The sequence below is a fragment of the Nanorana parkeri genome, unplaced genomic scaffold (genome assembly GCF_000935625.1).
Source record: "Nanorana parkeri isolate BGI_ZX_2015 unplaced genomic scaffold, ASM93562v1 scaffold1075, whole genome shotgun sequence".
NCBI classification, from domain to species: Eukaryota; Metazoa; Chordata; class Amphibia; order Anura; family Dicroglossidae; genus Nanorana; species Nanorana parkeri.
In genome coordinates this window covers 420,150-431,757 of record NW_017307343.1, presented here as the reverse complement: position 1 = coordinate 431,757, position 11,608 = coordinate 420,150, and the positions used below count along the sequence as shown (strand labels likewise).

General features: G+C 45.5%; 1 protein-coding gene across 1 annotated transcript in view; it reads right to left on the bottom strand.

The window, feature by feature from the left end:
* Positions 1–4,113: 4,113 nt before the first annotated feature.
* The window catches only part of LOC108796175, a 47,934-nt gene continuing 40,439 nt past the window's right edge, over positions 4,114–11,608 (bottom strand). The window contains exons 18-22 of the mRNA XM_018567614.1: positions 10,772–10,893; positions 10,521–10,643; positions 8,862–8,904; positions 4,583–4,671; positions 4,114–4,258 (exon numbers count right to left, since the gene is read on the bottom strand). Coding sequence (XP_018423116.1) covers positions 4,114–4,258; positions 4,583–4,671; positions 8,862–8,904; positions 10,521–10,643; positions 10,772–10,893 — 522 coding nt within the window. The remainder of the gene's footprint in view (positions 4,259–4,582; positions 4,672–8,861; positions 8,905–10,520; positions 10,644–10,771; positions 10,894–11,608) is intronic.

Below are 11,608 nucleotides of genomic sequence, written 5' to 3'. Positions count from 1 at the left end.
CGGAAACACTGAACACTTATGACCTCTTCCTGTATTGACATGCACTCCAATGGCTGGATTTCCTCTGCAGTGCCACTTGCTGGTGATATCTGGTACTGCAGCACAGCTATGTACAATATTCTCTGAGGAAGCCTCGGCTTTTATGGTCAGGTCCACTAAGCAGCGCTATGGAAGTTGGATCCCCGCCCCCTCCCAGAAATAAGCTTATATCAGCATTATGTGGAATAAATATGAACTATCCTTCAGAAGCGGGAAGAGCCACAGCCGCTAGAACGTTATCAGACAGAAGAATGATGGCCAAAGTCTGCAGCGACAGCCAGCCAGATGTCTGAGCAAATGCGGAAATGATTCCATATTGATCGGATTAACAGGACCCACAGGAATGCTACAGGTCCTCATCTAGCCGCTTCCAATGAGGTAAATGCAGAAATTCCCATTATCTCAGATCGGCGGAGTGTAATGCACAGAGAGGAGGTAAGCAGTATTTTGTTGGGTAGACAGGCTGTCTGTTTGTAGAGACTACTATTCTCATCTGTGCGTTTACTCCCCGCTTATCCTCTCTCGGTACTGTTGGCAGTGGCACGGAGTTCATCAGCGGCAGCCGATTCTACCCGGAGCAGAAGGGAGAATTTGGAATTTCTAAGAGTTGACATTTGTGTTGACCACTCCTAAGGCTGAGACACCCATTCATCACCAACAGTATTCACAGTTTGTCTTCTACCGCAGGAGAACATTTCAAAACAAAGTCTCTGTAAGGATAGACACATTGGGGGGAGGGGAGGGGGGGTGTATAAGACTAGAACAGCATGTTACCGGAAAATCACTGAAAAATCACCAACTATTATAAAGAATACATACTTTGGAATGAATTGGCTTTTAGTAGGCAGAAGCTGATGTAAGAATATGTACACATGGGCGCCTCACCAATGACCAGGGAGGATCATGCATATGGTTATTAAAGGCGGTTTCCAATCTATACTGAAATACTGGCCTGGTGAAGTAAGGGCCATTCACACCACAATAGGTTTTTGAGCGTTGAGTTGCGCTATGCAGCCAATGACATTAGGAATGGGCTGTGAATGCGCTTCAATGCATGAAAAATAGGTCCTGCTCTACTTTTCAGAACGCAGTGCACTGCATTGTATATGTGCTTCTGTGTGCAATTAATAAATGGTAACGCACAGCAAGACATACAGTGCGTTACCATTATATCGTGCATTGGGGTCGCAGACTCAGGAAGGAAGGAAGTCAGAAGAACTTCTCTGCATACTTGTCCTGGGACATTTACGCAAGCCAGAGGATCAGTATGCCAGCCAGTCAGTCAAGTAGCACTGCATAATATGGAAACACTATTCCTCCAGCTCTACCTTCTCCTATCCCCGAGAACGGGGTAGCCAAACTCCGGCCCTCCAGCTGTGGTGAAACTACAAATCCCATGATGCATCTCTCTCCAGGAGTCATGTCTGTGAGACTCTTGCAATGCCTCATGGGATTTGTAGTTCCACCACAGCTGGAGGGCCGGAGTTTGGCTACCCCTGTCCTAGAAGGTGGTATAGGATGCCAAACCAGTTGCTGGTGAGCTCTGTACCCTACAAACCAGCTTAGTCCATGTACACAGTCACCACCTACAAGCCCTGGTGAAGGGGGTGATGTTGGGCCTCATGAAACGCGATCACGCCTTCATTTGATCATTATCTGAACTTACATTGGAACACAATTGTATGTGAATGATTGGCTTGTGGTGTGCCGCCTCTATCTCGGAGCCATCGTTGTTCCAGGACGTCGCTAGCTCCGATCTTTTTAGCATCAGCAAAGACTGGTCAAGAAATCTTTTCTGAAACATACCGCTTCCTATCGCTGATTCCAAAGGTTAGCACAAGAGAACCTGTCACACATTCACATTATGCAAAATTCGGGGAAACCATTCACTTAAAACTTTTAAGCAGGAGGCACAAGGTGACCAATGAAGCCATTCATAGAACAGTGGATGGTCCCCTTTACCACCAACACAAAGCGAACGATTGACCTAGAACTTGTAAGCAAGAGGCACAATGATGCCATTCACAGAACAGATGCCCCCCGCTGTGTACAGGTACACTTTACCACCAAAACACAGCAACTGATTCAGTTATTAAAAATAATCAGAGCGCAGACAGAGGATCTGGAAAGAACTCGTTATATAAGAGCAGCACGCGCCTCTATTCTTGCCGTTCACTCACAATAAAGCGGTTTTATTGCGAGGATAAAGCAGAATAAATATCCTTTGCAATCAGCCTGTAAGAGCGCAGTGATGGAGGACTAGGAGGCATCATGGGATGCTGTGAAAGGATAACAGCATAATTCCAAAGCCACCTGCTCCACGTAAACCAGTGCCAGATTCCAGGTTGAAACATTTGCCAGCGAGGCACTTAGACAAATTAATGCCGCCGATTTATCAGATGACATGTCTGTAAATTAATGAGAACCAGTGATGAATGAGCAATTGTACTTATCTGAATCTCTGCCTTGGAATGGTTGAGCAGCATCGTCTTACGTGGTCAGGATGGATATTTGACCCGTTATTTATCTTACACTCCCTTTCCCTTCCATAGGCAAAATGACTGCTCTGAATGTCACATGGACGCCCCCTGCAGCCGCCGACTTACCTGCTGCCTGAGCTCAGTGCTAACAACACATGTTCAGCATTTAATGAAACCGTCACATAACATAGAATGATATTATTTCTCTGTATTTCCTCCCTCTGATTAGATATCAGGTGCTGTGTGATGATGAACATCTCTTGCGAGATCAAGGCGGCTTCCTCATTGGAGGTAAGGATATCCCCTGGTGGCCAGAGGCACACAATACAACACAGGAACATTCACAGCTTGCTTGTCCAGACATACACTTAAAGTGACACTAAACTCAGGAGTTGAAACTTAAAAATACATTCAGGTACCTGAACTATAAACAAAAATGTATCTTATTTGTGTATCACTCGGCTGTAGATCCTCCAATCATCTCTGAATTGGTGCTGACACCGTCCTTCCTTCTGGAGGGTGGCTACTTGTGTTCCCCATGGTTCCTGTGTGTGTTGTAAAGTAGTCACTGCTCCAAGCTCCCTCCCGGGATAGACTACAATCTCACATTTAGTGTAGCGATTTGTAGCGATGCACCAATACAGGTATTTGGGTATCGAGTATGAGTAGCGATATTTTTTTCGGTACTCGCTGATACGAATACCAGAAGTCCCATTCAGGAAGCTGGACGGCATGTAATGACTCACCATCCGGCTTTCTGATTAGCCAGGCAACCGCCCCCCATGCTTCTTATCACTAGGTGATGAGAAAGCATGGAACCGGCTTACTGGCCAATCAGGAAGCAGAGCGCAGTGTAATGACGCAGCGCCCGGCTTCCTGCTTGGCCGGAGAGCCGGCTCCATGCTCCCTCGTCATGAGGTGACCAGGGAGTATGGAGCCAGCTTCCCGGCCAATTATAAAGCCGGATGCCGCGTCATTACACGGCCTCCGGCTTCCTGATAGGCCAGCTTCCCGACCAATCAGGAAGCCAGACAGCGAGGTATTACACACTGCCCACCTTCCTGATTGGCAGGGAAGCCGGCTCCATGCTCTCTTGTCACAAGTGACGAGAGAGCATGGAACCTACTTCCCGGCCAATCAGGAAACCGGGCAGCATGTAATGACACGCTGCCCGGCTTTCTGATACCAGAAGTATCGGGCTAGGCACCGGAGCATTTGGACGTGTATGAGTACTCTCCCAAATACTCAGCATCGGCACCAATACTAGTATCGGTATATCACTACCAATTTGTATTGGGGTTGTAGTCCTTCACAGGAGGGAGCTTGGAGCAGTGACTACTTTACAACACACACGGACCATGGGGAACACATGTAGCCCCCCTCCAGAAGGAAGGACAGTGTCAGCACCAATTCAGAGATGACTGGAGGATCTACAGCTGAGTGATACACAAATAAGATACATTTCTAGTAATAGATAAGATACTTGAATGTATTTTTAAGATTTAGCGCCGGAGTTTAGTGTCACGTTATGGCCACCAACATGCAAATCAATGCTTCCATTTGAACATGGATGCCAACACTTGTGTCTCAGGGTCTACATCATGGAGGAGATCTCCACTAGAATTTCCTGTTCAGCCATCAGAGAAAGCCAAGTTGTGTCATACTTCACTTCAAAATTGTTGAGTCCATCTGTAAGAGAGATCCCTTCATTCAGCCTTGAGGGAGGTGAAGCAAAACCACTGCAAGGAACGGTCACTGATGAAGTGTGAGACACAAGAAGCACAAGGACAGAGAAACAGGAACACAGAGCTTTGTGATGGAGAGCACTTGAAGGTGACTGGTGATATATCCTTCATACGATTCTCTGATGATACTCTGGAAACGTACAAAAAAAAAAATCAGACCGAAAAGGTACGGCCAATGAGAGGACTTGAGCCACGGGGCCGAACACTCCTAGAGGAATGGACTGATAAGGCACAAAAGCGGCGTGCAAATTTCTGTTTGGTGTCCTGGAAGGTAGCAGTCTCTGTACGCCCCTCGCTGGGGGAGGGGCGGGGGGTTACTTTTCTGCAGTCAATCCTTCTAGTTTGCTCAGCAGTTGTTGCTTTTGCATGTTGTTGAAGATGAACGATTGCGGTTCGACGTTGCATACCTGAAAGAGACGAAACGATATGTACAATCCGGTGGTGAGGATGTACAATTGTATCCGAACACAAAAGCTAACAGGTCATTATGCAGCTTACCAGTCCTAAGCTGTGGCGGCTGCTTTACTTTTCTTTTGTCAGACTTTGTTACTTTATTTTCACCTGATGATACTGCAAACTGCTCTTTGTGGCTACCCTCGCGTCTCTACTGTATCTATGGAGGCCGCTATGGTTGGCACACAAGCTGGACTTCAAGCATGTCTGCCTTTGTTGGTGGACTGATGGCAATAGTGAGTTAAAGAAAAAAATGCCAATTGTTTTTTATACTTTCAACTCACAAGAAGTGACAAGGATGCCCCTGATGAAGTCATTGGGACATGAGACACGGGGCAGAGCCAAGTGACATCGCCATGTAGGAAATGACAGGGAGGATTTCAGAGGAGCTGTATAAACATGAGCCTATTACCAACTAGGACTATTGCATATGCACAACGAAATGTGACAGTAATGAATGTGACGTTTGGGATGGAAAGCACTATGACAGTTGTATAGATGCTTCTTCTGTGAGCGCGCTGGGAAACATCGAAGTGTTCTGCCGCAGCAGTCCAAGGTGTGCTGCCCAGTAAAGGGGCATACCGGGCACACATACCGAGCACACATACTGGGCACACAACTGCAACTTTTATGAAAGACACTAGAATCTTACGGTGTGAGGAAAACAGCGAGATGGACCACACTCATCACACGGGACACAAAGGGTAATTATTGGATTATATGATGTCACTGGCTTTTTATATATTATTTGTGTATATATTAGGGATGCACCCATACCGGTTTTTCGGTATCGAGTATCGATTTTTTTTGTTTCCGATACTCGCCAATACCGGACGTCCTTTTAAGGAAGCCAGGTGGAGTGTAAAGACTCGCCTCCCGATTAGTGGGGGAGCTGTCTCCATGCTCCCTCGTCACCAGGTGACAAGGAAGCATGGAGCCGGCTTTCTGGTTAATCAGGAAGCCGGGGGGCGGGTAATGACTCGCCGCCTGGCTTCCTGAAATCAGAAGTTTGGGTAACCAGTTAGGCCAATCAGGAAGCCGGGCAGCATGTAATGACTCGCTGCCCAGCTTCCTGATACGGGAAACTCGTGTATCGGACTAGGCATCGGAGCATTTGGCCGAGTAAGAGTATTCGCCCAAATGCTCGGTATCTCTGCATCCCTAGTGTATGTGTACGTACGTACGTACGTTATGTGTGTGTACATACATACGTATATATATATATATATATATATATATATATATACACACACATGCATACATACACACACATAACTGCAGATGACATTATGATTTGCACTGAGCACTATATTTCAGGTTATAATGGAACGCTGCACTTTGTGTGAATATTTACTAGTACTCCGGAAGAGCGCGTAGAAGGACGCTTCATAGAGTTTGCAGAAAATCGGTCTCCTTTCTTACGCTGAACAACCATAGAGTACAGTAGGGAAGGGTAAATCACAAGGCTATGTGCATTACTTTTCAAAGCTTTTGGCAAAGACACAAGTTCCCATATGGGCTCCTTCACACCTTAATACATCTATGTGTACTGCCAAGTGTTCATTGCAACCGATCCCTACGGGAAATTTCTTCATTTGTCCCCACGCCTGGTGTGAACAATCCCAACATGTGTCTCAGCTGTGTATTATTTTATCGCTTGGCTGGAGCTGTCTTTTAAAGAGACACGGTCACATTGCCCATACAGAGTCTCTGCAAAGGCCCCAACCACAACAACCCGCCAGTGGCAGGATTGCGGAGTAGCGAGACAACTCAGTATGGCGTCTCCAACTCACTAGCCAAACTCGCAAAGTGTTGCTCAGTTGCAGGCGAGCGAGACTCTGCGGCATTTCAGCCAGGAAGGAAGTAACGTCACAGGCATAGGGGAGCAGTCTCAGTAGCGATCCTTTAAGTGACTGGATCACTAGTGGGGGACATGACCCTTACCCTTCCACAGGCTAACCTGCCAGTGTTGCCATAGTAACAGGCAAAAGGCATGGAATGGAAGTCCACAGAGATAGAGACGGTGTTTCATATGACATTTCCAAACATTGTAAAACCTCCATCACTGCAAGAACCAAGTACAGCATCTCCCTCACCTCTCCCCCTTCTCGGAATTGTGTTTAGGACAAAATTCCAGGTGACGAGGTCACACATTTTAACCTAATCCCGCCCAGTTTTTCGGCGGTGGAATGTGTGACCAGTCACACATTTTTTACGTACTCACGCCCATTTTTCGGTGGTGGAATATGTGAAGACTTCCAGCTGTTCCAGGGCAGATCGGCATCGCAGATTTGTATGTGACTTTGGAATGTGAGATCGCACTCACAAAGTCGGATATACGTAACATTTCAGGACCGATCTGCTCAGGAACAGCCTTGGAATTCTTCCCCTTTTGCGGATCACAAAAAGTGGGCGTGAGTACGTTAAAATGTGTGACCACGTGACCGGTCACACATTCCAACCCAGTCACAATCTTTGCTAGCACACAGGCAGCCTGTAGTGGGCAGGGCCTGCCTAGTCCCGCCCACAACTCGGCTCACTTTACAGACTATGGTGCACGCAAAGTGGATTTCTATCCTTTGTGGCTATTGAGAAATATATTTGAATGAAAGTTCTTCTGCCCAGAGCTCAGCTATAAGCTTAGAAAGCACTTGAATATGTTCACCAATATCAATTAGGTTTGCTTTAGGAAATTGTCACGTTATATAAATAATAAATAAAAGTAATTCACCGGCACACACTTGAAGGGTTTTTAAAGTATTGATATGTTTATTCAATACCCAATGCCACATATGTGACATTGGGTGTTGAATAAACATATCAATGCCGGTGAAATACTTTTATTTACTATTAGTGTTTTGCACGGCGCCATCCGTGTGGTCGCCTGGGCACCACATATACCTTGTGGTTTTGAGACCGTGGCAGTGCGAATGGGATTTGGACTTTGAGGTTATATAAATATTCAGTAAGGATTCCACCTGCAGATTTTTATTTAACTACTGGAATCTGTGTCATTGTAGCCAAAGAAGGTAATACATCTGGAAACGGTTTATTTGACTCTATATCACAGTAATGACAATCTATGTGGCTGAACTGTACCCTGTAAAACCGTTCTGATGTATATAACCAAAGTCTGTAGACACCACTACACTTAAAGCTGACCTTTACCCCCATTTGACTAAAACCCACATCAGCATACAGCTCCGCATATCTCATATGAAATCATCTCACATTCATCAGGTTAAACAAACATATTTTTATTTTACTTACAATTAATTGTTTCTACTTCCTGGTCCACTTTGGCACAAATGATGTAATGTGTCCCAGCATGGTCACATGTGCCAGAGTTCCAGGAAGTAGAGAGATCTAGAAACCTGCCCTTAGTAAAAATGGCCGCTGTCAGAAGACTGAGTCAGAAAAGAAAAATAAGGTCTGCAAAGAACACAAAGCCGGCAATTATCTAGAAGTGTGTGTTGCCAGATCTGTTTGTATTTTGTCATTACTTAACAGTTTCTAAAGGTGTCTTTGTATGTGTTATTTTGAAGATAAGGGTAAAGTTCGTCTTTAAATGAACTTGTTTGACATCCAATTCCAAACCATGGGCATTAAATATGGCATTGCTGCAGCCTCCACCTAAAAAGCTATATCAGACTCCACTCTTCTAGGAAGGCTTTCCACAAGATTTTGTAGCCTGCCTATGGGAAATGTGTGTCCATTCAGCCTAAAGAACACTTGTGAGGTCAGGTATTGATGTTGGATGAGAAGGCCTGTATTGCAATCAGTGTTCTAATTCACTGCAAAGGTGTTCAAGTAGGACTGAGGCCAGGGCTCTGTGGAGGACACTCAAGTTCCTCCACACCAAACACATCAAGCCATGTCTGTATGGAGCTGGCATTTTACACAGGGGACAGTCATGATGGAACAGAATAGGACCTTCACCAAACTGTTACCACAACGTTGGAAGGGCGCAATTGTCTAAAATGTTGGAGCATTCACAGAACCTTCAGTGGAAAAATCTGACTTTGGAGGGGTGCTAATCACGTACATAAGAGTGATGGTCAGGTATCCACAAACACATATATACTTGAAAGCTCAATTTTTAAATAAAGAATAAAAAAAAAAAGAAACAAAGATGTCCACTTACTATGTTCTTTAAGTTGTTGCCAACATTTGAAATCCAGGTATAGCTGTGGAGGAAAGGATCGGTCTGGAATATTAGTAAGCCCTAATAGGTGTGAATCTTCTAAGTCAATAACATATGCTACAGCAAGCCCACAGTATATAGATCCTAAAAGTATTAGACCCATTCACACTGAGCGACATGGACAATCTCGCGTTTTTCCGCGCGATTTCGAGCTGAGCGGCATTGAGCTACATTGTGCAACAATGCGCATTTTGTCGTGCTACGCAGCGCGACTTTTGGGAGGGACTTCGTCGCTGCTACATTACCAATCAACAGCAGTCTTGATGTGACATCATTCCTTCCATATTGCTATGCAAAAGTGACACTTTTGTAGCGACAAGGTCCTGCAATATCGCCGGTAATGCGCGACATTGAGCGACACCATTGAGTCTATTGGGGCCTAATCGCGCGACATCCGTGGAGAAATAGGTCATGTTCGAGCGACGAGCTACAGGCGACATTTGAGCTGTGAGATGTCAACAGCTCCATTGATGCATTGGACTACCAGCTACATTGAGCGACATTGCGCGGAAATATACACTATTTTGGAGCGGAAATCGCGTGACAAACCGCTCAGTGTGAACGGGGTCTATAAGAACAACTCCCGGCAATACGTTCTTAGTTCTGGATACAATGGGGAAGGGTCAGAACCTGTGTCTGGTTTCTACTGCTATAATAGAAATCTTTCCACCGCGCTCCGTACTAATAACTCCCTTTCGTTCAATTCCTTTGGTCCTAGAACAACCGGTGGAAGGCTTCACAACATCCAGTGAACGATACGTTGTCCGCACACCAATCTGCATCAGAATGTCTTTATTAACGTTCTTGCAGCATGATATAAGTCAGTGCAACATTACAAGACTGCACAGGGTCCATTTGTCAGGCAAAGAATCCTAATAGACGAAGGGACCCTGTGCAGTCTTGAAACGTTGCACTGACATATCCTGCTGCAAGAATGTTAATGAAGATGACATTCTGAAGCAGATTGGTGTGCGGACAACGTACCTTTCAGGTTTCTATTGCTGGCTGGAACCCCACTGGGAAGATTTTGCATTACCTGGGACACAAAGTAAGGATAAGATCTAAACCATGGACAGCAATAATAATACTTTTAGCAGTGGTGAGCCAAAAAGCAGACAGAAAGTGAGAAATGCCAAAGACAAATAACACTTACTTTTAGGGATGCACCGATACCGGTTTTTCAGTATCGAGTACCGATATTTTGCTTTTGGTACTCGCTGATACCGAGTACCGATACTGGTGCTTCCGTTGGCATGGAGCCGGCTTCCCGGGCAATCATGTAATGACATGCTGCCTGGCTTCCTGATTGCCCGGGAAGCCAGCTCCATGTTGTTTGGCCGGCTCAATTGCGATTGGCTGGGAAACCGGCTTCCCAGCCAATCAGGAAGCCGGGAGGCGGGTCATTACTCGCCACCCAGCTTCCTGATTGCCCAGGAAACAAGCTTTATGTTCCCCTATGGCACTGCCGGTCAGAGGAGATTTTCCTCTGACCGGAAGTTCTGGTATCAGGGAAGGTATTGGAGCATTTGGACTCGCTCTCGCCCAAATACTTGGTATCAGCATCAATACTGATACAAATATCGGTGCATTCCTACTTACTTTGCTGTATTCTTTAGGAGTATATCGATCATATGTAGGCCGAATAACCGAACAGGCTCCAATCCATGCGGCAAAAATACAGATATGAGATTTGACACGTAGCTGGCACCACGAGCGTCCAATCTAGAAACAGCACAAAGCACAGCACTTTGTAAACTCTGTAGATCCCCGGAGAGCAAACAGGACATGATTTCAGGACAAACACCAAGTTTACCAAACAGCTTTTATCTTCTTTTTTTTGTTGCTCTTACGTGTTTAAGACTTGTTGCTCGTTGTCATGCAGCTCTTTATCGATGCTGGTGATGAATGCAAGCAGCAAATCTCTCATGGGGATCATGGTTTGGAACAACAGAGCCAAAGCCCAAATGTTAAACTGTTAAGGAGGAATACATTTGGCGCATTAGTACAAGTCAAAGCAAATTTCATTCAATCTTTTAGGGGGTTATTCCCAAAAGGGTGAAGAGTTTGGAGAAGGCAGGAAAGAGAACAATCTAGGACAACATAGCTGAATTGGAAACATTCTCCAATTCAGCTCACTTTCCAGTTCCGCTATGTTGTCCTAGATTCTTCTCCTGCCTGCTCCAAACTCTTCACCCTTTTGTGAATAACCCCCTTAGTGTTGTATTTTAGTGAAAGGTGGAGCCTGGTGGAATCAGCCCCTTGTTTCTTCTAGATCTTGGATACTCCCAACAGTTATAACTCCCTGTCATAATTCTCGGCTCCAATTCTGTCCATTCTGTGTGTTCCACCTCCTCCTGTGACATTCTCCACAATATAAAATGAATTGTGCATGCATGTGGGGCTCCCAGTGGGGCTCATGGTGAGGATATATACTAAGAGAGGGCAGGTAAGTGTGGGATTTGGAAGGGGGGGAATAACAGGGAAAGGGAGTTAATCAATAAGTGTACTTATACACACCATTTTCTGAACTTAAAGCTGAACCCTGGAGTTACTTGAATCTCGGTGAGCTTTGTGTATTTCTTCTAGATCTGTGCAGTGATCCAGAGTGAAACTTGGAGCTTCCTGTAATAAAGACCGGCCACTGCTGTTGCTTCTCCTTGTGCAGGGTGACTGGTCTGGTCTCTGCC